Source organism: Chlorocebus sabaeus, chromosome 12, assembly GCF_047675955.1.
Source record: "Chlorocebus sabaeus isolate Y175 chromosome 12, mChlSab1.0.hap1, whole genome shotgun sequence".
NCBI classification, from domain to species: Eukaryota; Metazoa; Chordata; class Mammalia; order Primates; family Cercopithecidae; genus Chlorocebus; species Chlorocebus sabaeus.
In genome coordinates, this window is record NC_132915.1 from 82,193,031 (window position 1) to 82,217,865 (window position 24,835).

General features: G+C 38.8%; 1 protein-coding gene across 9 annotated transcripts in view; it reads right to left on the reverse strand.

Moving 5' to 3' along the window:
* Positions 1 to 18,600: 18,600 nt before the first annotated feature.
* Positions 18,601 to 24,835, reverse strand: part of PTBP3 (polypyrimidine tract binding protein 3) — a 115,892-nt gene continuing 109,657 nt past the window's right edge. For 8 of the 9 annotated variants that reach the window (XM_007968413.3, XM_037983633.2, XM_037983623.2 and 5 more), the window contains 2 exons: positions 24,172 to 24,249; positions 18,601 to 24,022 (listed from right to left, as the gene is read on the reverse strand). In XM_007968413.3, coding sequence (XP_007966604.1) covers positions 23,890 to 24,022; positions 24,172 to 24,249 — 211 coding nt within the window. In that variant the 3' untranslated portion in view covers positions 18,601 to 23,889. The remainder of the gene's footprint in view (positions 24,023 to 24,171; positions 24,250 to 24,835) is intronic. The other variant, XM_037983641.2, reaches the window with a different exon arrangement.

Genomic DNA, 24,835 nt, shown 5'->3' on the forward strand with positions numbered 1-24,835 from the left:
TTGTTAATCTGTGCCCAGCACAGAATCTAACACACAACAGGCACCAGTAAATGTGTGTGCAATTAAACTGAACTCCACATACATGCTTTGGTATCCAGGATTGCTCGTCCGGGTAAAACAGGGTTCCTGAAATCATGAGGACACTAGGCTCAGGCCTCATGAAGGGGAAACATGGGTGCTACCCAGAAGTGAACTGTTTTGGTGTGTGTGTATATATAGTACCTGTATTGTCTCTATTAGACTCTTAAAATAAAAATACAATCTAAGTAAAAATAATGAATATTCTATGCAAAAGCAGCATCAAAAGCTCTCTCCAAACCAGCGGCACAACCTGTTGATAAGATAAGCTAAGTGTATTGCCCACTACAAATAGTTATAATAAAATGCGCTCCATGTCAGGACGGCTTAGGATGAAGCGTTATAGGCATATGTAGAAGGGGTATCCACTTCAGTGTAGGGTATCGGGAAGGCTTCCTGGAGGAAGGGAGACCTGAGCAGGTTTTATAGAATGAGTAGGAGGCAGTTGGATGAACAAGAAGAAGGACATTCAGACACCGAGAAAATCATAAGAGAAGAGGCCAAGATGAAAAGCAGCGTGGTAGCTGGGTGAGGTGGCTCACGCCTGTAATCTCAGCACTTTGGGAGGCTGAGGCGGGTGGATAACGATGTCAGGAGATCGAGACCATCTTGGCTAACACGGTGAAAATCCGTCTCTATTAAAAATACAAAAAAAAAATGAGCCAGGCATGGTGGTGGGCATCTGTAGTCCCAGCTGCTTGGGAGACTGAGGCAGGACAATGGTGTGAACCCGGGAGGCGGAGCTTGCAGTAAGCTGAGATTGCGTCACTGCACTCCAACCTGGGCAACAGAGCGAGACTCCGTCTCAAAAAAAAAAAGAAAAGAAAAAAGAAAAGCAGCGTGGTGTGATCGGAAGGCTTGCATTTAAGTATTGCCAGTTGAAGGAACATAGAGTGTGATGCTGGGAATGACATGGAAAAGCTATATACATTCCTAGCCTCCCTTACAGCTGGACATATAACATAGTCCTGGCCCACAAGCTGTAAGGAGGATCTTACACTTGCCTGGGGAGATGGGCAGACACAGCTGGCAGGGCCCTTTCTTCCTCTTTTTTGTCTAGAATATGCATGAAATGCTAGAGCTGGGGCAGCCATTTGCAATCATGAGGGGACATGCCAAATCCTAAGGATAGTGAGGTGGTCAAATCCAAGACAGCTAGCTGTTTGTGAGTACTGTGGAGCTGCCACACCCACTCTGGTCTTGTTACCAGGACAATTTATGTAAATACAAATCTCTTTATTGCTTAAGCCACCGTTACTGGGTGTTGGTGGCTTGCCGTAAGAAGCACTTCTGATTCACTGCTTCTATTTGCAGATTTTGTAGCCACTACTTCAGGAAGAAATGGAAACGGAAAAACCATCCAAACTGAATAAGCCTCGGTAACAGTCCTCGCAAGAGAGCTGAATGTCTTGGTGTCACTACATAATTAGAATCATCGGATAAAACGTGGGCTGGGAGATGGCATTCACATTGGGAGAATCTCTGAAGCTTTGAGGACAGTGGGGGGTGGGCAAAAGTTTAGAACCATCTACATACAAGTTAGCTCTGGGTAACAAAAACATTTGCCACTAAAGCAAAACCAAACCTATGTGATGGTTGTGGTCCTAGCCATGGGGTCTGCTTAGATCCCCCAGGGCTCCCAGATTCCAGGCCATGAAGATGATTTCAACCACTAGGATCTACTCTTTAACGGACAAAACTATCCAGGCCTTTACATCCAACAGTAGTCCAGAAAGGGAATTGGTAACAAGGCCTGGGCTTGGTGGATAGAAGACAGATCTGCATATTTGTAAATTCAGAGTTATTTATAAATGGAAAATTTGTAAAAGACAAAGAGGAGGCATCTGTTTTCCTCAGGATATCTAGGGTTTTCTGGGCTTCATGGGCCATGGCCATTGCCCTTCCTCATTTCATTGCCTCAAGCACCCCATTTACGAATCTGACAAAAGATAGTTACTGTATTTTTTGTTATAAAAGTTACACATGGCTGGGCACAGTGGCTGAAGCCTATAATCCCAGCACTTTGGGAGTCCAAGGCAGGCAGATTGCTTGAGCCCAGGAGTTGGAGACCAGCCTGGGCAACAAAGTGAATCCCTGACTCTACAAAAAATGCAAACATTAGCTGGGCATGGTGGCGTGCAACTAGAGTCCCAGCTCCTCCTGGGGCTGAGACGGGAGGATCACTTGAGGAGCCCAGGAGGTTAAGTCTGCAGTGGGCTGAGATTGTGCCACTATACACCAGCCTGGGCAACACAGTGAGACCCTGTCTCAAAAAACAAAACAAAACAAAACAAAAAACCACATTATGTTATGGAAAAAACTGGAAAATGCAGGAAAGCACCAAAAAAAAATCCATCATCTCACCATTCAGAGATAGCCATTGTTAACATTTTCAAAAATGTCTTTGATTTAGGATGCTTCCAATTGTAAATAAATGGAAAACTCAACCCAAAATGGTTCAAACAATGGGACATTTTATTATATCACATTACGAAGAGTCAGAGATAGGCTGTTCCAGGATTGGTTAATTCAGTAGTTCACCAAAGTCATCAAAGATCTGTCTTTCCATCTCCCTTCTCTGCCACCCTCAAGGTTTTAGATGGCTGTTGCAGTTCCAGACATTATATCAAGATTCAATATTCATAGAAAGAGGACTGTTTATTTCTTTCCCAGAAGATTCTCCCATATATCATGTGCCTACTTCTAAACCAATCACTACTAAGAGGAAATTGACCTACAACATTTGGATTAAACTAATCAAATTTACCCTCTGAGTTAGGGATAGAGTAAACTTCTATGAGCACATGGCTGAGCCAAGGATAAGCATTCTGCCAGCAAGAGAGGACATAATAGGGGCGTGGGGTTGGAGATGGGAGAGGAATATTAAGGCAGTAACCAATAATGTCTGCTATGATCCTTTTAGTCTATTTTTGATACTTATATACATACCTAGAAAAAGTTTAAATATAAAACCATGTATATACTGATGATCTTTTTTCAAGTAGCAATACACCTGGCAAATATTTCTCCATTTCAATAAATATTTTTCTATAACATCCTTTTTTTCCTTTTTTTAGACAGGGTCTCACTCTTGTCATCTAGGCTGGAGTGCCGTGGTGTAATCTCAGCTCACTGCACGCTTGTCCTCCCAGGCTCAAGCAATCCTCCTACCTCAACCTCTCAAGTAGCTGGGACTACAGGTGCACGCCACCGTGCCTGACTAATTTTGTTTATTTTTTGTAGAGAAGGGGTTTTGCCATGTTGTCCAGGCTGGTCTCAAACTCCTGGGCTCAAGCAATCCTCCCACCCTGGCCTCCCATAATGCTGGGATTACAGGCATGCACCACCACATCCGACCATCTTTCTTTTTTCTTTTTCTACTTTTATTTTAGATTCAGGGATACATTTGAAGGTTTGTTATAAGGGTATACTGCATGACGCTGAGGTTTGGGGTGCGATTAAACCTGTCACTGAGGTAGTGAGCATGGTACCCAATAGGCAGTTTTTCAATCCTTCCCTCTTTTGCTTCTTGTAACACCCAGTGTCTACTATTTCCATCTTTATGTCCATGAGTACCTAATATTTAGCTCCCACTTATAAGTGAGAACATGCTGTATTTAGTTTTCTTCTTCTGTGTTAATTCGCTTAGGATAATGGCTTCCAGTTGCATCCATGTTACTGCAGAGGACATGATTTCATTATTTTTTATGGCTGTGTAGTGTTCCATGGTGTATATATTCCATATCTTCTTTATCCAATCCACAGTTAATGAACACCTAGGTTGATTCCATTATTTTGCTATTGTGAATAGTGCTGTGATAAACATATGAGTGCCTGTGTCTTTTCAGTAGAACAATTTATTTTCCTTTGGGTATATACCCAGTAATGGGATTGCTGGGTCAAATGATAGTTCTACTTTCAGTTCTTTGAGAAACCTCCAAACCGCTTTCCACAGTGACTAAACTAATTTACCTTTCCACCAACAGTGTATAAGTATTCCCTTTTCTCTGAAGCCTCACCAGCATCTGTTATTTTTTGACTTTTTAATAATAGCCATTCTGACTTGTGTGAGATGGAGTCTCATTGTGGTTTTGATTTGCAATCCTCTGATGATTAGTGATGTTGAGCATTTTTTCAAGTATTTGTTGGACACTTGTACGTCTTTTAAGAAGTGTCTGTTCATGTCCTTCACCCACTTTTTAATGGGGTTTTTTGCTTGTTGAATTTTTAAATTTCCTAATAGATACTAGATATTACACATTTGTTGGATGGATAGTTTGCAAATATTTTCTCTCATTCTGTAAGTTGTCTGTTTACTCTTTTGATAGTTTCTTTTGCTGTACAAAAGCTCTTTTGTTTAATTAGGTTCCCGCTTGTCAATTTTTGTTTCTGTTGCAATTGCTTTTGAACTTGATATCCAAAAGGGTATTTCCTAGGTTTTCTTCTAGAATTTTTTTTTGTTTTAGTTCTTACATTTAAGCTTTTAATCCATCTGGAGCTAATTTTTGTATATGGCAATATGTAGGGATCCAGTATCATTCTACTGCATATGGATCGACAGTTATCCCAGAACCATTTATTGAATAGGGAACCCTTTCCCCATTGTTTATTTTTGTCAACTTTGTTGAAGATCCTTTGGTAGTAGGTGTGTGATTTTATTTCTGGGTTCTCTATTCTGTGCCATTGGCCTATGTGTCTGTTTTTGTACAATGCTTTTTGGGTACTGTAGCCTTGTAGTATAGTCTGAAGTTGACTAAAATGATGCCTGCACATTGCTCTCTGGCTATTCAGGCTCTTTTTAAGTTCCATATGAATTTTAGAATAGTTTTTTATAAATCTGTGGAAAATGACATTGGTAGTTTGATAGGAATAGCACTGAATCTGTACGTTGCTTTGAGCAGTATGGATATTTTAGTGATATTGATTCTTCCAATTCATGCACATGGAGTGTTTTTCCACCTGTTTCTGTCATCTATGCTTTCTTTCAGCAGTGGTTTTTGTTTTTGATTTTTTTTTTTTTTGAGATGGGGTCTTGCTCTGTCACCCAGGATGCAGTGCAGTGGTGAAATCTTGGCTCACTGCAACCTCCACCTCCCAAGTTCAAGCGATTCTCCTGCCTCAGCCTCCTGAGTAGCTGGGATTAAGGTGTGCGCCACCATGGCCGGCTAATTTTTGTATTTTTAGTAGAGATAGGGTTTCGCCATGTTGGCCAGGCTGGTCTCGAACTCCTGGCCTCAAGCAATCCACCTGCCTCGGTCTCCCAAAGTGCTAGGATTACAGGCATGAACCACTGTGCCTGGCTGAGTGTTTTTTGTTTAGTTCTCCTTTTAGAGATCTTTCATCTCCTTGGTTAGATGTATTCCTAGGTATTTTGTGTGTGTGTGTGTGTGTGTGTGTATGTGTGTCTATTGTAAATGAGATTGCATTCTTGATTTGTCTCTCAGCTTGAACTTATTGGTATTTAGAAATGCTACTGATTTTTCATACATTGATTTTGTATCCTGAAACTTTACTGAAGTCATTTATCAGATTTAGGAGTTTTTTGGCAGAATATTTAGGGTTTTCTAGGTATAGAATCACATTATCTGTGAAGAGAGGTAACTTTTTCTTTTCCTATTTGGATGCCTTTTATTTCTTTCTCTTCCCTGATTTTGCTTCTGGCTAGTAGTATGTTGAATAGGAGTGGTAAGGGTGGGCATCCTTGTCTTGTTCCAGTTCTTAAGGGGAATGCTTCCAGCTTTTGCCTGTTCAGTATGATGTTGGTTATGGGTTTGTCATAGATGGCTCTTATTATTTTGAGGTATGTTCCTTTGATGCTTAGTTTGTTGAGGGTTTTTATCATGAAGGGATGTACATTATTTTTTTAAAAGCTTCTTAGTTTTCCATTACAAAGACATAATTATTATTCAGTTTCTTATTGCTGGATGAAATAGTTGCTGGACACTGAAAATTGTTTTCAATTTTCCATTATTGATATCAATGTGGTGATGAACATTTTTTGGCTTTTGAAATACAGTCAGCCCTTCACATCTGTGGGTTCCATGTCTGTGGATTAAATTAACGGCAGATCAAAAGTATACAGGGAAAAAAATGAATGGCTGCATCTGTACTGAACATGTACACACTTTTTTCCTTGTGATTATTCCCTAAATAATACAGTACAACAACTACTTACACAGCATTTACATTGTATTAGGTATTATATATAGTCTAGAGATGATTTAAAGTATACGGGAGTGTGGCTAATCAGCACCAAGTCCAGACTCTGGGCAGTCCTTCTAGATGAGGCCCCTGTTGGTAGACTTGCAGCAAACTCACAAGGGTGCTGAGTTAGGCTACTTTATAACCTCATTTTTTTCCTCTGGATGTTTGTGTGTTTATTGCTTTGATGTATGAACTGTTAAAGAGATCCATTAAAAAAAAAATCTGTGCTTGGCCGGGCATGGTAGCTCATGCCTTTAATCTCACAACTTTGGGAGGCTGAGGTGGGCAGATCACTTGAGGTCAGGAGTTCAAGATCAGCCTGGCCAACATAGTGAAACCCCATCTCTACTAAACACACACACACACACACACACACGCGCGCACACACAAGCTAGGCATGGTGGCACGTGACTGTAGACCCAGCTACTTAGGAGGCTGAGGCACAAGAATCGCTTGAACCCGGGAGGCAGAGGTTGCAGTGAGCTGAGATTGTGCCACTGCACTCCAGCCTGGGTGACAAGAGTGAGACTTTGTCTCGAAGAGATAAAAAAAAAAAATCTGTGCTTTAAAAGGAAAACCGCCTTAAATGGAATCCTTTTTATTACATTCTGGTATGCTACTATTACATTCATAATTTTGGAAGGTAAAAGAAATAAAGTATATGGGAGGATGTATGTAAGATATATGCAAACATTATACCATTTTTTATGAGGAGCTTGAAGATGTGTGGATTTTCATACCTCAGGGGGTTCTGGAATCAAGATCCCATGGATTCCAAGGTATGAGTGTATATTACTAAGCTGCTTTCCAAAAAAAATAGTACCAGTTTATACTTCTATCAGTGGAGTGTGGCAATGTTTAGTTCATTTAATCCTTACCAGCATTTAAAAATATATCTTTTTAATTCATTACTCATTAGATAGATGTCATAATTCTTGAAGAAAGCATGTGGTTGCTCTATAGGGAGAGGCATTATTGGAAATTCAGCTTTGGCCTACATATGCTTTCTGATTCTGAAGGCAAATGAGTTCAAATCAAAACTGTAAGCCCCAGGTCTCTTTTCAGTGGGTTCTCAGAAAAGTAGGGATGCTGTCCTCTCTTCCCTGACTCCACCTATACAGGTATGCATATGCATATGACTACAGGTCAGAGAAGACTCCTGCTTCCCCTGGAAGCTGGGACTGAAGGATTGTACAAGGCTTATAATTTTTCTTCCACTCTTCTTCTGTTTTTTGTTTTGTATTGTTTTAATCTAAATCAAGTTACAGTTACCTTGGCAAGCCATTTCTTTTGATTGGGTGATTTAATCCATTAACATTTAATGCTATTCTTGATATACCATCAATTCTCATTATTCACAATTTCCTTATTTGTGAATTTTTCCTACTTGCTAAAAGTTTGTAATTCCTAAATCAACACTTAAGATGTTTTCATGGTCATTTGCAACATGCACACAGTGGTAAAAATATTTGAATTGCTCAACCTACGTGTTCCCAGCTGAGGCTGAACAAGGTGACACACAAACCTCTTGTATCAGCTCTCATTCTGTAAACAAGTGTTCTTCTTGTGGTCTATTTAGTGCCAGGTTTTTTGCATTTTTCTTGGTTATTTCACAGCTTACAATGGCCCTCAAGAGCAGTACTGCAGTGCTGTCTACTGTTCCAAAGTACTAGAAGGTTGTAAGGTTACTTGCTTTTAGCCTGAACTTTCTTTAGTATTTCTTCTAAAGAAGGGCTGCCAACATTAAATTCTCTCAGTTTTATTTTTCTGGGGAAATCTTTATCTTCATTTTGAATCACAGCTTTGCTGGCAGTAGGATTCTTAGTTGACAGTTTCTTTCTCTGACACTTTGAATGTTATCCCACTACCTTTTGGCCTCCATTGTTTCTGCTAAGTCAGCCACTAATTCTACTAGGGTTCCTTTGTAAGTAATGAGTTATTTTTTCTTGCTGCTTAAAGATTTTCTCATTGTCTTTTACTTTTGACATTTGTCCTATGCTGTGTCTCATATTTCTAAGGTTCTCTTCGTTCTTTTTTCTTTGTTTTTCAGTGTGTCTAATCTCTATTAGTCTGTTATTCTTTTTTCTGTCAGTTCAAATCTATTGTTGAGCCCTCTGGTGAATTTTTCAGTTATTGTGCTTTTCACCTCCGTAATTTCCATTTGGTTCCTTTAATAATCTCAATTTCTTTGCTGATATTGTCTTACTTGATGTGACATTGTCACCCTACCTTCAATTACTTCTTTAATCATGGCTCCCTTTAGTTCTTTGAACAGGTTCATAATGGCTAAAGTTTTTTCTGATAAATGCAACATCTGATTCCTCTTACAGTCAATTTCTGCATCTGCTGTTTTTTTGCTGTTTGGGTTATACTCTTCTGTTTCCTTGTGCTTTGTAATTTTTGCTTTAAAACTAGACATTGAAAATCACATATTGTAGTAACTCTGGGTGCTGATACCTCCCTCTCTGGAGCTTATTATAATGTGCTTATTTGTGTAGTAAACGACTGGATTATTTTAGTGAAGTCCATTTTCTCCACACCATGTTTAGCCACTAATGTTGTTCCTTCAGGAGGTACAGCACTGAGTATGCCCACAGTCACTCTGGAATCAGTGGTTTTGGTGGGTCTCTCCTCCTCTTTTCACTGACCCCACCAACCTGCTAAAACCACACTATTATCAGTTGATTGCTCTAGTGTTTTCAACAGTACCCTGGGAGCACAAATTGCTCTAAAATTTTTACAATTGAATTCTGGCTTCTTCAACTGAACAATTTTTTAGGTCAGCGTTTGATTTTTGTTCTGACCCTATGGGGACTCTTCCAGCTATCTTATTCCCAGTTCTCTCCTGCAGACCAGCCTTCTACAGTTTAACCTGTATCTTGAATATTCTCCCAGTAGCCTTTTATCACACCTCACTGACCTTGAGAGTACTTTTAGACTTGAAATTCTTCACTCTGCTGCAATGAGCTAAATTCCTTCTGAAAGAGATGAAAAGCTATCTGTTTTATGGTGGGTTTCTCCCTGCAGGCACAATCTCTGAGCCAGGGCACTGGAGCTGGAGGAGGGAATAATGGTAAGCTTCTCTCTGAGTGACATCCCCACTCTAGGGGCTGAGCCCTTGATTGTGAGGGAGGTGTTAAAGAAAAAATTATTCTGACACTTGTTAAGATGAGAAAGAAGACTTTATTCAGAATGATCCTGATAGGTGTAAAGATAATTGAGGCTGGGCACAGTGGCTCACGCCTGTAATTTCAGCATTTCAGGAGGCTGAGGTGGGTGGATCACTTGAGGTAAGGAGTTCTACACCAGCCTGGCCAAAAGTAAAACCCCGTCTTTACTAAAAATACATAATTAGCCAGGCATGGTGGCAGGCACCTGTAATCCCAGCTACTTGGGAGGCTGAGGCAGAAGAGTCACTTGAACCTAGGAGGTGGAGGTTGCAGTGAGGCAAGATTGCACCACTGCACTCCAGCCTGGGTGACAGAACAAGACTCCGTTTCAAAAAAAAATTATTGAGATAGGAGAGATCAGGCTTAATTATAAACTCACGAGGAACAAGTAGGGATTTACAGGCAAGGAGTAGGTTGGGGAAGGGTTGTCAGTAGATGGAAAATTACTAAGAGGAAACAGAAATGAAGGGTAAGGGAAATTCTTACTACATTTACCAAACAGGATTCTTGCTGAAGTCAGGTCAGGGTGATCAGATATAAAGGGTCAAGGGGATTCTTTTTAAACTGCCAGGATTCTTGCTAAAACTGGGCTCTTGAGAACAAGGTCCAAGAATGAGGCCTAGTCTAAAAAAGTTTCTAAGCCTGACTAAAATTTGGGTAAGGAGAGAGCCTCTGTCAGTGCAGAGCAGCTGGGGTCCTCTCGGCTTGCCTCTCTTGCCATGGAACCACCACCTCGCAAGCCAGGACTAAGGCCCCAGTATCTTAGCATGTCATGCCCAAGGAAGCCTCCAGTCCATGAGTGGGGTCTGGGTGGAATAAGCCTCAGCAACAGGTGGCCAGGGGCAGGATAAGAAAAGCTGTGGTTCTGCTTCTTCCAGGAAGAAAGCCCTCTGTGAGGGGATGTTCTTGGCTGCAGCAGCTTGTCTGGGGGCCTGGATAGAACAGAAGGGCAGAGGAAAAGCAAATTTCCTTTCTCCTAGAGCTAGGACACCATTTTTTCTCCTGTCTTTGGACATCAGAACTCCAGATTATCTGGCCTTTGGACTCTGGGACTTGCACCAGCAGTCCCCTGGGTTCTCAGGTCTTTGGCCTTGGGCTTAGACCAGTGGCTTCCCTGGGTTTTGAGGCCTTCAGACTTGACTGAGCCACCCCCTGCTGGCTTCCCTAGCCTGCAGACAGCCTGTTGTAAGACTTATCAGCCCCCACGATCACATGAATCAATTCTATCTACCTACCTACCTATTTATCTATCCTACTGGTTCTGTCCCTCTGGAGAACCCTGACAAATCCAAAGCCCTAGTCCACAGCACCTCAAAATGTGACTGTATTTGGGAACAGAGCTTTTAAAGAGGTAAAGTACAACAAGGCCACATGGGTGGGCCCTACTCCAATATAACTGGTATCCTTTAAGAGGACATTAGGACACTGACTCTCACAGACCGAAAGATAACCAACCACATGAGAACCTAAGGAGAAGGTGGCCGTCTACAAATCAATGGGAGAGGCCTCAGAAGAAACCAAACCTGCTGACTGACACCTTGATCTCAGACTTCTAGCCTCCAGAATTGTGAGAAAATGAGTATCTGTTATTTAAGCCACCCAGTTTGTTGTATGTAATTTGTTACGGTAGCCCTAGTAAACTAATACAATGTACACGGGATTATTTTGGCCTCCTTGGGACTGCCCATATATGGGCAATCTATGCTTCTGGGGAAGATCATGGAAGAAGTTATGGTTATCACAAAAATGTACAGGTCAGAGGCAATAAACTTCGGTGAGGCCTATGATCTATGAATCCATACACTCAAATACAGTTGTGCTACTGGAGTTTGTCACTGAATTCCCGAAGCCCTGTGTAGAAAGATGTTTTTGTAGGTTGAGGCAAGGCTCCATTTTCCTTCTGTATATGCTCAGCATTCTGGGTATTTCATTCATCAGATGGCAGCTTGGCTTAGAGAAGGTGTTGGTCTGTATTAAGCCAACTGCTGCCACCAAGTCACTACAAGCACCAGGGTCCTATCAATAATGATCCGTCTCAGTGGTTTTGTCATGGGGACTGCCAGGGAAAAGAATTTGGGGCTGGTTTCGCCAGAAGCTGCTAGCTGAAAGGAAATGGCAGATAGTCAACAGATAATCTACTGTATGCTGGTCTCTGCATGGGTGCTTTATTTCTTATAAAGAAGACTCTACTTCTTACTAAATAGGGGTTGTCACTAGAACCCTGTAATCTCTTCAATCTTTATGCCCTTATTTAAAAGAATTTAGAATAAATTCATTCTAACTGAGCTAACGTCATACACCAAGCATACAAACAGTTAAATCTGCAGTCCTGGATCTTGGCTCAATGCAATCTCCACCTCTCCGGTTCAAGCGATTCTCTTGCCTCAGCCTTCCGAGTAGCTGGGACTACAGGCGTGAGGCACACCATGCCTGGCTAATTTTTTTGTGTTTCTAGTAGAGACGGGGTTTCACCATATTAGCCAGGCTGGTTTTGAACTCCTGACCTCAGGTGATCCACCAGCCTTGGCCTCCCAAAGTGCTGGAATTGCAGGCATGAGCCACCGCGCCCAGCCAAGAACTATTTTTTGAATAAAAAAACTAGAAGTGTTCTGAAAATACAAGGATGGTCTGCCTGTTCTAGAAAATCTGGGACTGGTAGCTACTATTCTTGGACCATATTGAGAGATGGTTAAAAACATTAGATGCTCAATAAATCAGGTAAATTACTTAGATTTAGTTTGTAAGCTAGTTCATGCTGCAAGAAAGGACATACTAGTGCTTTCCATCTTTATTATAATGTTCCTTGATGGTATGGCTAGACTTTTACAACTTTGGATCCTCTGGCAACGCATATATCTGTCAAATCAGCTCACATTAAAGCATAGCAATAAGAGACATGGGGGTGAGGGAGCCATCAGGACAATCCTAAACCTTGGCATTTTTTTCCAGATGAGATCGGGTACGGTCAGGGCAATATGGCCGCAGACGTTTGTGTTTTTTTCAAAGTAATTCCTACCTAAATAAGTTTTTATTTCTACCTAGTTACATTTCATTCTCAAGTTCATATATATTGTTTTTGTCATAAAGGATAAATGTGCATTAAAAATTCATAGGGATACACAGGGCAATCTAAGCAGACAGTTATGATTAACATATCAAGTTACACAAAATGAAAAGTATAAAAGAAGCATAAAATAAAGTTAAAATGAAATGAAACACTAATAAATGAAAAAACAAACATGGGGGGGGATCAAAACACATCAAAAACAGGTTATTTGAAAATACTTCTGCAAGATGGCTCAAGAAAAGGAGAAAAAGCACAACTGAAAAACAGTAATTAAATACGGGTATCCAGGCTGGGCACGGTGGCTCACGTCTGTAAACCCAGCACTTTGCAAGGCTGTGGCGGGCAGATCACTTGAGGCCAGGAGTTCAAAACCAGCCTGGCCAACAAGGTAAAACCCCATCTCTACTAAAAACACAAATATCCCAACTACTTGGGAGGCTGAGGCACAAGAATTGCTTGAGCCTGGGAGGCGGACATTGCAGTGAGCTGAGATCGTGCCACTGCACTCCAGCCTGGATGACAGAGCAAGACTCTGTCTCAAATAATAATAATAAGTAAATAAATAATAAATATAAATAAAAATGGGTATAGGCCGAGTGCAGTGACTAGCTTGTGCATACTAAGCACTTTGGGAAGCCAGGAATTTGAGACCAGCCTGGTAAACACAGCAAGGCCTCATCCCTGCAAAAACAAGATGATATAATTACTAATGAGGCAGAGATTTAAAAACATTATAAACTTTTACCAATACATTTGAAAACTATTATATAAAATAAATTAATAGTTAATAATCTACCCAGTAGAAGGGGAGAGGGGCAGGAGTATAGAAGATACAATACAGAATATGAATCATGTAAGTTAGGTGACAGAAACAAAGTTTCATTATATCTATTTTTACAAATGTTTCTGCTTCCATAAAAACAGGCTTTATAAAAAGGCAAACGTTTGGAGAATAGGAAACAAAAAAAAACCCAAGCATTTATTTTGCCTTTTCTATAGAAGCTGTACCTCAAAGTAACCACATAGTTGATATAGGGGTTTCTCTTATATAGAAGAAATCCAACTAATATAAGCAAAAGGAATTAGAATTACAGCTTTGCCATCTTGCAGGTCCTAAAAGTTAATGGATCTAGGCAATGATCAATGGACACTGCCATAAAAAAAAAAGACATATTATGCAGGTATCCAATGCCATCAATAAAGTATTCTTACAAAAAAAAAAAAAAAAAAAAAAGGTGGTGGGCAAGGGGAGGCAGGGAGAAAGAAAAGAAAAACAGAATCTGAATGAGCTCTTCTCGATTTACATGTAATGAGCACAATTCACGTCAGAATTTTTTACAGACTAAAGAGCTGTTTCTTCTTCAACAAAGTACCAAAAAAAAAAAAAAAAAAAAGATGGAAAGGGAAACTGCAAAAGCCTTTATCAACTGCAGTGTATGTATGGACTTCTATACTGAAATGTTTACAGATGAAATTATAAGATTACTGGGATTTAAAAGAAATCCTAGGATAGCCAGGTGTGGTGGTGCGTGCCAGCTACTCGGGAGGCTGCAGCAGAATTGCTTGAACCTGGGAGGTGGCGGCTGCAGTGAGCGAAGACCACATACCACTGCACCCCAGTCTGGGCGACAAGAGACTCCGTCTCAAAAAATAAAAATGAATAAATAAAAGTAATCCTAGGAGTGGGGTGAAGAACAGATTAAACAAAATTGGCCACTAGTTGCAGTTGGGTACTGGGTACGTGGAAGTTTATCATAGTAATACTTGTGTATTACAAATCCTAACTTTCTGCTGGGTGGTGGTTCGTGCCTATAATCCTAGCACTTTGGGAGGCCAAGGCAGGTGGATCACAGGAGTTCAAGACCACCGTGGCCAACATGATGCAACCTGTTTCTACTAAAAAATACAAAAATTAGCTGGGTGTGGTGGCGCATGCCTGTAATCCCAGCTACTTGGGAGGGTAAAGCAGGAGAATTGCTTGAACCGGGGAGGCAGAGGTTGTAGTGAGCCAAGATTGTGCCACTGCACTCCAGCCTGGGCGACGGAGCAACTCAGTCTCAAAAAAAAAAAAAAAAAAGATTCTTAACTTTTATAAAGTCTTCTCTTAGGATGCCAGAGACCTAGGTAGGTCTTTCTTGCTTCTTTTGATAAAATAGGAGGCCAGGTGCGGTGGCACACTCCTGTTATCTCAGCATTTCAGGAGGCTGAGGGAGGAGGATGGATTGTGTCCGTGAGTTTGACACTAGCCTGAGCAACATAGTGAGAACTCGTCTCTTAAAAAAATAAAAAATTAGCTGGGTGTGGTGGTGGGTGCCTACAGTCCCAGCTACTTGGGAGGCTGAGATGGGATGACTGCTTTGAGTCTGCGAGGTTGGCTGGAGTGAGCTGTTGATGGCACCACTGCACTTAGCCTTGGCTACACAGGGAGACCCTGTCTCAAAAAATAAAACAGAAATATATTAGGCGTTAGATGCCAAATAGCTCACCAGATCAGAGTTACAGTGGCAAAACTAAAACTAAAACACATTAATTAAATATTTCTCAATCTAGTTGGATGTAAAAGTGTCTGGAAGGGTAAAATTTACTTGATAACAGGTTTTTTATTTTGGTCAGTGAAATATTTTTCCTATAGATATGCCATGGTCAGGGAAATGCAATATATGCATATGTAGGAGAGTTTCACGATGAAACTCAGTCCATGGTATCTCGGGTTCTTCATAAGAGGGCCTTACTTATCGGCTAGAATAATCTGCTGACTTAAGAAAAGAACTGGTTGATAGGTCCTTGCTCAATTATAGTAATTTTTAAAACACTCCTGGGTAACTGGTACAAAGTACATTAACCAGATACCAGAAACCCACTTCATACTCTCTCTCAATTACCTCCTTCCCAAAGGTAACTATCCTGTTTCTGAACTTCATGTACATGAAATTACACAGTATGTGTTTGTGCGTAGCTTCCTTTGTTCAACACCACATCTGTGAGGTTCTTCCATGTAGTGGAATGAGCTTTTTTCCAGTTGCATTACTATATTCTACTATAGAACTCTTATCATTATGAAATCCATCCCTAATAATGCCTTTTGCCCTAAAGTGTACTTTGTCTAACATCAATGTAGTTAATACCAGTTTTATTTTGAAGACAATCTCTTAACAGGTTAGAATGTGAATTTGTATTTTGCAGGATCAAGGACTTAGCAGACAATTCTCTAATTTTAGGCACAGAATAATGATGGAGGTGCTTATCAAGTGATTAGAGGGCAATTTATTCCCAAAGAAATACTGAGTTTTTCCTGTTACCCTGTCTATATCCTTATAACAAATATAGGGATAGAAAAATTGAGAAGGCTGGGCACAGTGGCTCACCCCTGTAATCCCAGTGCTTCGTACTGTCATCTGAGAGGGGAGGATCGCTTGAGCCCAGGAGTTCAAGACTAGCCTAAGGAACAAAGTGAGACCCACTTTCCACACTAAGTAAAAAACTTAGCCAGGCACACACCTGTAGTCCCACCTACTTGGGAGCCTGAGGCAGAAGGGAGGCTTGAGCCCAGGAGTTTGAGGCTGCTTCAGCCTGGGCAACACAGTGAGACTCTGTCTCAAAACAAAAACAGAAAGAAAAATGGAAAAATAGACATATGAATCTGCTAGGAACATTAGAATCATTAACTTTTCTGGTTTCTTTATACTAGTAGAATTGGAAACTCTACATAGAACCCAGTGGCTCCAGAATGTGGTAATTCCAGCAAAACTATTACTAGTTTTACCACTTCAGCATAAATTCTTTTGATAAAAACACATAAAGTGATGAATTCCCATTACAGGTTGAAACAGACAACAGGAAAAAAGCTTTGATGTAGAAACAGTAAGACTACAAATAGGTCTATCACTCCTAACTAGACCTAACCGGGCATCCCAGCTCAAGTATCACAAATGTTAGACATTAAATATTGGGCACAGCTTGTTTGACAATGTCCTCTTATTTGTACAACTGTCCTTTAAGTAATGGCATTTGTCTTAGAAATATATGGCTATTTATCTCTAAGAGTAAAAAGGAGAAATTATGGCAGGGTCTACATTCCTACATATTCACAACTAGCTGTAGGATAGTTATAGCCATATGTATTCTGAGAAGTGCCTCAGAGAGGCCTCATGATCCATTTTTGGGGATTCCTATTGAAGGCAAGAGTCCAAAGTATTGTGTTTAATTTGTGGATTTAGGCTGACATTTCTACTACATTACACATTTCTAAAAGGTAAGTCACCATGTGCTTAACTCTGTATTTTTCCCAACACCTAGCTCAAGCGCTGGTACAATCAGTACTCGGTGAACTGAATGAATAAAACAGTGCTATTGGGCTGAATTTTGTGTCCCCCCACCCCAAATTCCTGTGTTGAAGTCCTAATCCCCAGAATCGCAGAATGTAACTATATTCCGAGACAGACTCTTTAAAGAATTAGAGCAAAATGAGATAATATGAGTGAGCCCTAATCTTTGACTGATGTCCTTATAAGAAGAGATTAGGACAGAGACACACTCAGAAGAGCTTGCAGAAGGCACAAGGAAAAGACAGCTATCGACAAACCAAGGAAAGGCACTGGAAGAAATCAACGCTGCTGACACCTTGATCATGGCCTGCGAGTCTCCAGAACTGTGAGAAACTCATTTCTGCTGTCTAATCTACCCAGTCTGTGGGACTTTTTCATGGCAGTCCTAGCAAACTCATACAAACAGTAACTATGTTTTTTTGTTAGTTTTCTCAAATTTAAAATGCGAAATGACATTTAAAAATTTTTCAGAAGTAGTAAGGCATTTTTACCCTTCATCAGAAACACTCTCACCACTTATTCAATGTCTTTAAGTTGCAGTGATGTATGATCACGTAGCTCTCAGGAGAAAACATAAGCACTCCAATACTGTGTACAGAACTTCAAGATCATAACCTTAGCAGCACTTGGTAGCATGAAACTGCCACACCTGGGTGCAATAGAGGGCACTGGAGCAAGTCACAGAGACCTGGGCTTCCTTGCTGTTAACTGGAAATTGAACTAGGTGGTCTCTTGGGTCACTGCATGACTCTTAATGATGGTTATAACCCCTCTGCTGAGTAAATAAGCATTTCACAGTCAATCGAGTTTATACAGGCCTCATTTAGTCATACAGTTATCTTTTCCTGATAAAAATGCCTCAAGCGAAAATACATAAATATTTATTTTTCTAGTAGTATTTATGGAGACCACAGATTTTACAAGTAAAAGCCAGCAAAGATTAGTAGTGATTACCTAATTTTCTATTCTATTCAAAATAAATTCCCACTTCCAAGCTAAAATATACAACGAATGCTAAGTCTAGACTTCTGCAATCCAACAATTCTTTAAAGATCTGAGAAGTAAAATGTTTGTCTAAGGAAAAGGAAGGTAGCATCAGCTGGTATCTGTGTTACCTTTTTAAAAGGGACACAAACTTGGTTTGAGATCACATCTTGTGTCTCAAAAAAAAAAGTGTATGTATACTAATGCCATAGGGAAGCCAACTACTGAACAAAACTGGAAATAGTGTTCCAATTGTAGTTTGGCACTGCAAATATGGGGAAAAAGAGAGAAAGAAAAAGGAGAGTGAGTGTGCAAGCAAGAAAGCATGCTAACATGCCCCAGCATTACAGGGCAGTGCCAGAGAAGGTGTGTCATAAAAAGATTAGGAAAGCACTTTGCTCCTCAAAATGAGAATTATTCCTAAATGAAGACAGAGACAGAAGATTTTGTGTTTTTCCCATTTTGAACACTGTTTGTGCTCGCTATTCTCTAACCATGACACGTTTAGATGGATGGCTATGGAAAAGAAAAGAAAATAGGACATCATTAGAATTACAGGTAAGACAAGGGGAAACCCAAAGTACAGACAAGAACACAGAAAAATTTTAAGAGAGTACAGATGTCATGACATTTATTAAAAGGCATGCTACAATGCTATATTTGTTAGGAAAAGAGATTAGAGATATCAAGTAATAGTCAGCAAATATACAAACTGAACGAAAATGGAATATACTGTAGTGTACAGAAGCTTGAATTAACCATGCACTACGCATTTAGAAAATATGGTTTTTAATATTTTATCTTCTCTTTGCATTTATAACATAATTCACTTCAACAATCACAGAATCCTTTTTTTCCAATGCCACAAACTCTGTTACAAATGAAAGCTGGTACTGCTGCTTATCCAAAATATACAAGACAATTGATGTTTTATATAAAAACCACTTTGTAAGTTCACTTGTTCCCAAAAACCTTTTTTTTCTTTTTTGGCCTTGTTAAAAAAAAATGTTGTTACAAATATTTACAGCATTTTCTTCTGTTAGATGAACATTCTTACAAACTGAAAAGGGGAACTTTGATGAACAGACCATGTAAAACACCAGACAATGTCAGAGGCTCCTAGCTGTGCTATTTTTTTTTTTTTTTCTTAGATACAGTACTGGAAATGCCCATCAAACTCGTCATCCTAATCCATTCTGTTCACACTGTAACTCCCACTTTCTCTAAGTAGTCTATTCAACAGTAGGCAACAGAAAGTAAAGGCCGCTCTGCACTGGGTCTTCTTTCAGAAAGGAGCTTGGGGAAAATGCAAAATGCTTCACAGAGAGGAGTTAAAACCACAACAGTCAGTCTTTGGTCAGAGCAATGAGGTGACATTTTGATGCAAAACTTTGCTTGGTCAGCAATCTTTATAATTGGTACTTTCTGGATATGGGATGAATTTTTAAAAGATCTGGGAAACAATGGTAAGGGGAAAAAAAGGCCAGAGTATGATTTTTTTTAATGGCATCAAAAAAATAGCTATTTAAATATTTGTTATTACAACTACTACATAGATCCAAGAAGTGAAAATAACACAACAACAACAACAACAAATCAGTTGACGATGCTGATTTAAGCATGCCTTAGGCATCTTTCAATTATGACTATGATCACCAAGGTCACTGGACCAGACAAATATCCCTGTTCTCTGGAACATATGCCTCAGGTTACAAAAAGTAAGGAAACTACCACAAAGATTTCAAGCAGCTCTATTCTTGGACCTGCACGATGCTCTATAATGAATATTATGTGATAAAGGCAAAAGTGTAACTGAGACTTCATTTCTACAGTTACGATTCTTTGCTTGGATAGTTGGTGGGATGACATTCTTTTAAAACTATATAGTACATATTTCCTGAAAACCAGAATACTGATACTACTTTAGTCTCAAATAGGAAGAAAAGGTCAATTAAGACTACTGAAGAAGGCACATAAACTTTGGTCCTGTTTTTTTCTCCCACTATAAAACCCTTCAAACTAAGATTTTAATATTTTCTATATTTTAAACCACTCACAACTAGCTGTTAAAATTTGCTCTGAAAAAAGACTGCTAATAGTCTTGTAGATAACAACACAACTCTTTTAAAAGACAGCTGAGTTATATTTTCAAATTTTGTGCAATCTAAATTGTATTTCTTTTAGCACAATAGTAGAGTATTTTAAGTCTGGCAGTTTTATTCTTGTTAACAACAGATCAAGACAAAGGAAAGGTTAAGAAAAATGCTTTATGCATCGTCATGCTGTCTCTTTTTGGTTTTAAAAATAGCAGTACACATATTAGGTTTTCTAAGAGATAGGTGGGGAAAAACACATGTACTTTTGAGTTTGTCATTTTTTTGTCCAAAAATATCTCGTGGGAACAGAAGAGAAACTGCATGACAAAATGCTAAACATATAAGCATTGCTGTCTGATGGCATGGAGACACTGAAAAGAACAGACAGCCAGGCGTGATGGTTCATGCCTGTAATCCCAGCACTATGGGGAGGTGGAGGCAGGAGAATCACTTGAGCCCAGGAGTTGGAGACTAGTCTGGGCAACATAGCGAGACCCCAAAAAATAAAATAAAATAAAATAAAATAAAAAGAAACTAAACAGAGGCGTTCATAGGAACCACTTCTCATCAACTAAAGCAGAACCCATGATGATCATACTAGCTGGAACCAAAGAAGGCCTTGCTCTCATAAGGAAACAGGCAGGCAGAAACGATATCTCCAAAAACTGAGCTCGGCAACTTTTAACAGCAAATCAGAAACATTACTTCAAATAACTCATTACAATATTTAGTCTTAAAGAATTTATGGCATTCTGTAAGAGCTACTGGGTAATTCCGATACTCTCCAGTATCAGTTAAGATAGTGGGTCATTCTTCTATTTGTATGTTACACAAAGCACATTTTACTGCTATGCAAATTATTCAAATCTCAAAGTAAATCATTTTGTTGTAATTTGCTACTGTTAAATGTGTACTGCTATTTTTTAAAGTCCTGAATATATATACTTTGTGTAGAAGTCAAGACACCTTGAAAAGTGATGACAATACTCCTTAAAAATAAAGTAAATAAACTTAAAAATAGGATCCTATGGTAGATCAACAGAGAAAAATTAACCATTGCTAGAAGATACTGAATAAATGCATGCCAAAACAGAAATACACAGATCTAGTTTTTCCACCATCCTGATTTTTAATCTTTTTTACAAAAACTATGCCAACACAAATACTGTAGACCTCTATAATTCAAACAGCAAATAGCTTAATATGGACAACATCCATGTGCTACAGCTAATTTTAGACACAAACTGATGGTTTCAAACATGCTATTTTAAAACAAGAACACCCCACATCTCCAAATCTTAATTTGGTTAATTTTGTCAATAAATTAAAATGTATGTAATGTGCATATGTATATACAACTATAGAAGAGTGTATTTATGTATATACACTTATCTACACACACACATTCACACACACACACAAACACACCCCTACACAAATCCCTGAAAAGGATTCAAATGTTCTCTCTCAGACTTAAAAGGCCATTCCCTACTTCAAAATTACATTCAACATCACTATGATCTCCCTTCCGTTATTAGCAACTTTGCTACACTTAATGCTGAATGTTATGAGAATCATGAATTAATAAATTACACAGTAATTCCTAACTTAAAGTAAATGAAATAACCCAATTTAACATGGCACTGAAAATTATAATAGTGCCTGTGTGGAAGGGAAAAAAAAAAAAAGCAAATTTTGGGAGATTCTGCAAAGAAATTTTTTTCCTCCTTCATATACCCCTTGTGTCTAGGTAAAAATTTATTTCATAAGTAAAAAAACAAAAAAAAACCCCACAACTACACACGTGATTATATCTATCTATTGAACTAAACTGATCCATTTGAAAAGTCTTAACTTAGTATCCTTCCTTTCTATTCTACCAACTAAGTGTTGCTCAGTGGTGAGTGAATTCTGCTTTTTAAATACTCCGTATCGTCTCTTGCAGTCTCTATTTTTCAGTAAAATTTCTTCTGTAAAAACCTCCCTATGTTCAAATTAATCACTAGAATATAGCAAAGAGATTGAGATTTTCTTAATTTTTAACTTTTAGAGAAGGGGTTGCACTATGTTCCAGGGCTGGAGTGGAGTGGCTATTCACAAATGTGATCATAGCACACTGCAGCCTCCAACTCCTGAGCTCAAGTGATCCTCTTGCCTGTAGCCTCCTGCCTATAGGCTCAGCCTGTAGCTGGGACTACAGGCGCACATCACCATGCCCAGCAAGATGTTCTTTATTCTTTTAAAAGTTGAGATGAGACACTTTCATAATCTGAAAAGTGTAAAAGGGGTAGACAAAAAATGACCCTTTTGACTACTTCTGCTTTAAAAAATTCTGATCAAGAATTGAAGGAATAATAGCAGTTTCTTATTAAAAAGAAACCATTTTACATTATACAATCACTGAAGCAACATTAAAATGTACTCTTACATTCAACGAAAAAGAGAGGGACAGAGCATGAGAAATAACCCACCTTCTCATACTCCAAATATGTGGGCACTCAGTAATGAAGTCACATTAACAAAGAAAAGCAAGTTCTCGCTTAAGGACTGAGAAAAACCAAGTAATCCTGAGACAAATTCTGATGGGTGATAAAGATGAAACTGAGATTGCACTCTACAGCCCCAAATTGATATGCAATAACCCCTATCAGTCACAATGTAAAGAGGCCTACAGGTGTGCACTGAATTATTCCCAAAACCATTCACCCCCCACACCGTCTCTGCACCAAGCACCAAAAATTTGATAAAAACTATTACTTATTGAAAACCACTTAAAATTGCAATGAAAAAAATGTTAAATCCTTACCAAAACAGAGAAAGGAAAAATAAAATGCTTACCAAGCCCACAATATAGTTTTCCAGATATTTAAACTCTAACCTATTGTATCTTAAGCACATAATAAGGCACATAATAAGAAATTAAGTAAATACACAGTAATTCTGAGTATTAGAGATTATAGTGGTACAAAAAACCCTTGAGATTAATTTTTTTCTAAAAGAAGACCTTACCAAAAATAACTTTTAAAAAATCTGTCAAACCATATGATAGACCTGAATATTTTCCTTAAGACTGTAAACTTTTTTTCTGAAAACAATTATAAAAAAGTAGTTTATAAGTAGGATTATTTTTCTTTAAAATTTTCCAAGATCATATTACTTGACAAGTAAGTGTCATTTTGAAATTTAAAACATGATTTTTTTCGTAATAAAATTATTAGTTATTCTGACATCTTCTTAACAGATCCTAGTTGGATTCCACTTAATTTCCCTGGGGACAGCTAAGACACTGCATTTTTCCAAATAGTCTTAAAAAGTTAAAGATAGGCATTAAAGGAGTGTCTTACAGTGAAAAAAAGAAATCATTCAAAGAAAACATGCAGGTTTATAAATCTGCTTCCAACACAACTCAATGTGTTTATGCATAATAACCATCAATATATGGCAAAGATCTGATGTACTTTATAAGTGAATATAACTTCCTACAAGAGTCAGACTTCTGATTCACAAGGTTAATAACTTGGTCATAAGTGATTTAAATTACTTACATCAAGTAATTTTAGAAGTCTGTGTTTAAATTTTTTTTTAAGTACAAATGAGTTTAGAAACGTTGTATAAGGCTGACCTGGACCCAAACTAAAACAAAGTTAATCCTCTTCAAATCTAATTTAATAGAGGGAATAAAATTATTGGGGGAAAAAAAAAACAAACCATTGTTTCCTGATTTTCTTTTTCCCGAAGGTTATTTTCATAGAAACCATGGTAAAAACGGAAAAGAAACCTTTGACTGGCAAGGGGGGATATAGAAAAAAAGAACATCCCTTGATTTTTAAAATATACTTGAATATCAAACTCAGAAAGAGTTATTTTTGTCAAAGAGGCAAAATTGGTCTTGAGCTGCTTCAGTCTATGTCTGAAGGTTTTACTGAAATTATGGTCCAGTTTTAGGAGAAAAATTCACAGAAAAGTCAGATTGTAGATTTTGAGAAGGAAACTCTGAGGTGGTGATTTTCTCCAAGGTCATGGTTATGAAGCTCAATGAGGGCCTGAATTGCTTCTTCCACAGATCCCAACTGAATGAGCGCCATTTTGCGATCTTTCCTGAAAATGGTACAAGAAATACAGAAAGTATTTAGAATGAATTTTGCTTCCAAACTCCTTCCCCCATCAGAAGACTTCACTGAACTACCTTTAAAATTTGCATACCATATTAAATAATTTTAATATATTTCTTGAAAGCAAAGACTTACTGAAAGAATTTAAAAGCCTTCACTGAACATCCAGCTTCTATGAAAAGGTTCTTCAGATCATCCACTGTAACAGAAGGGCTGTGAAAACAGAGGGAGTCAACTACCTGGGTCCCATTCTCAAGTGAAGCAGATTAACTCTTGCAATCATCAAATCTCTAAAGTACATTTCAAACAGAATTACTAAACCATATAACAAAGACTTGATTTGGAAGTTCCCTGAAAGATGTTCAAAAACTGACATGTATCCTCAAGCAATGGAATTTTGTCTCAATCCTTGCCAAAGACATGCGCAGGTATATAAAGGGCAAGAAAAATCTTTCTATATTCTTTTTTCTTTTAAATGTAGCTGAGCCTGGAATCTATATTTATTCTTATTAGTCATACCACTGGCTTCAGTAATCAACTGTAGTACTTCCAAAGTTTTCCCAGCTCTGACTTGTCTGCTACAGTCTGGAGTTCCACATTTTCAACTGTTTGCAGGGTAATTCTGAATGTATGTGGCTGCCAGGCTCTAAAGTGGCCCCCAATTATTCCTGCCTGCTTATATTCATGCCCTTGTTTATTCCCCTCCCATAGAAAACAGAGGTATCCTCTGTAAACACTTAGGATACTGTAGAAATGACAATGTGTGACTTCTGAAGCCGAGAGACATTGTGGTTTTCAC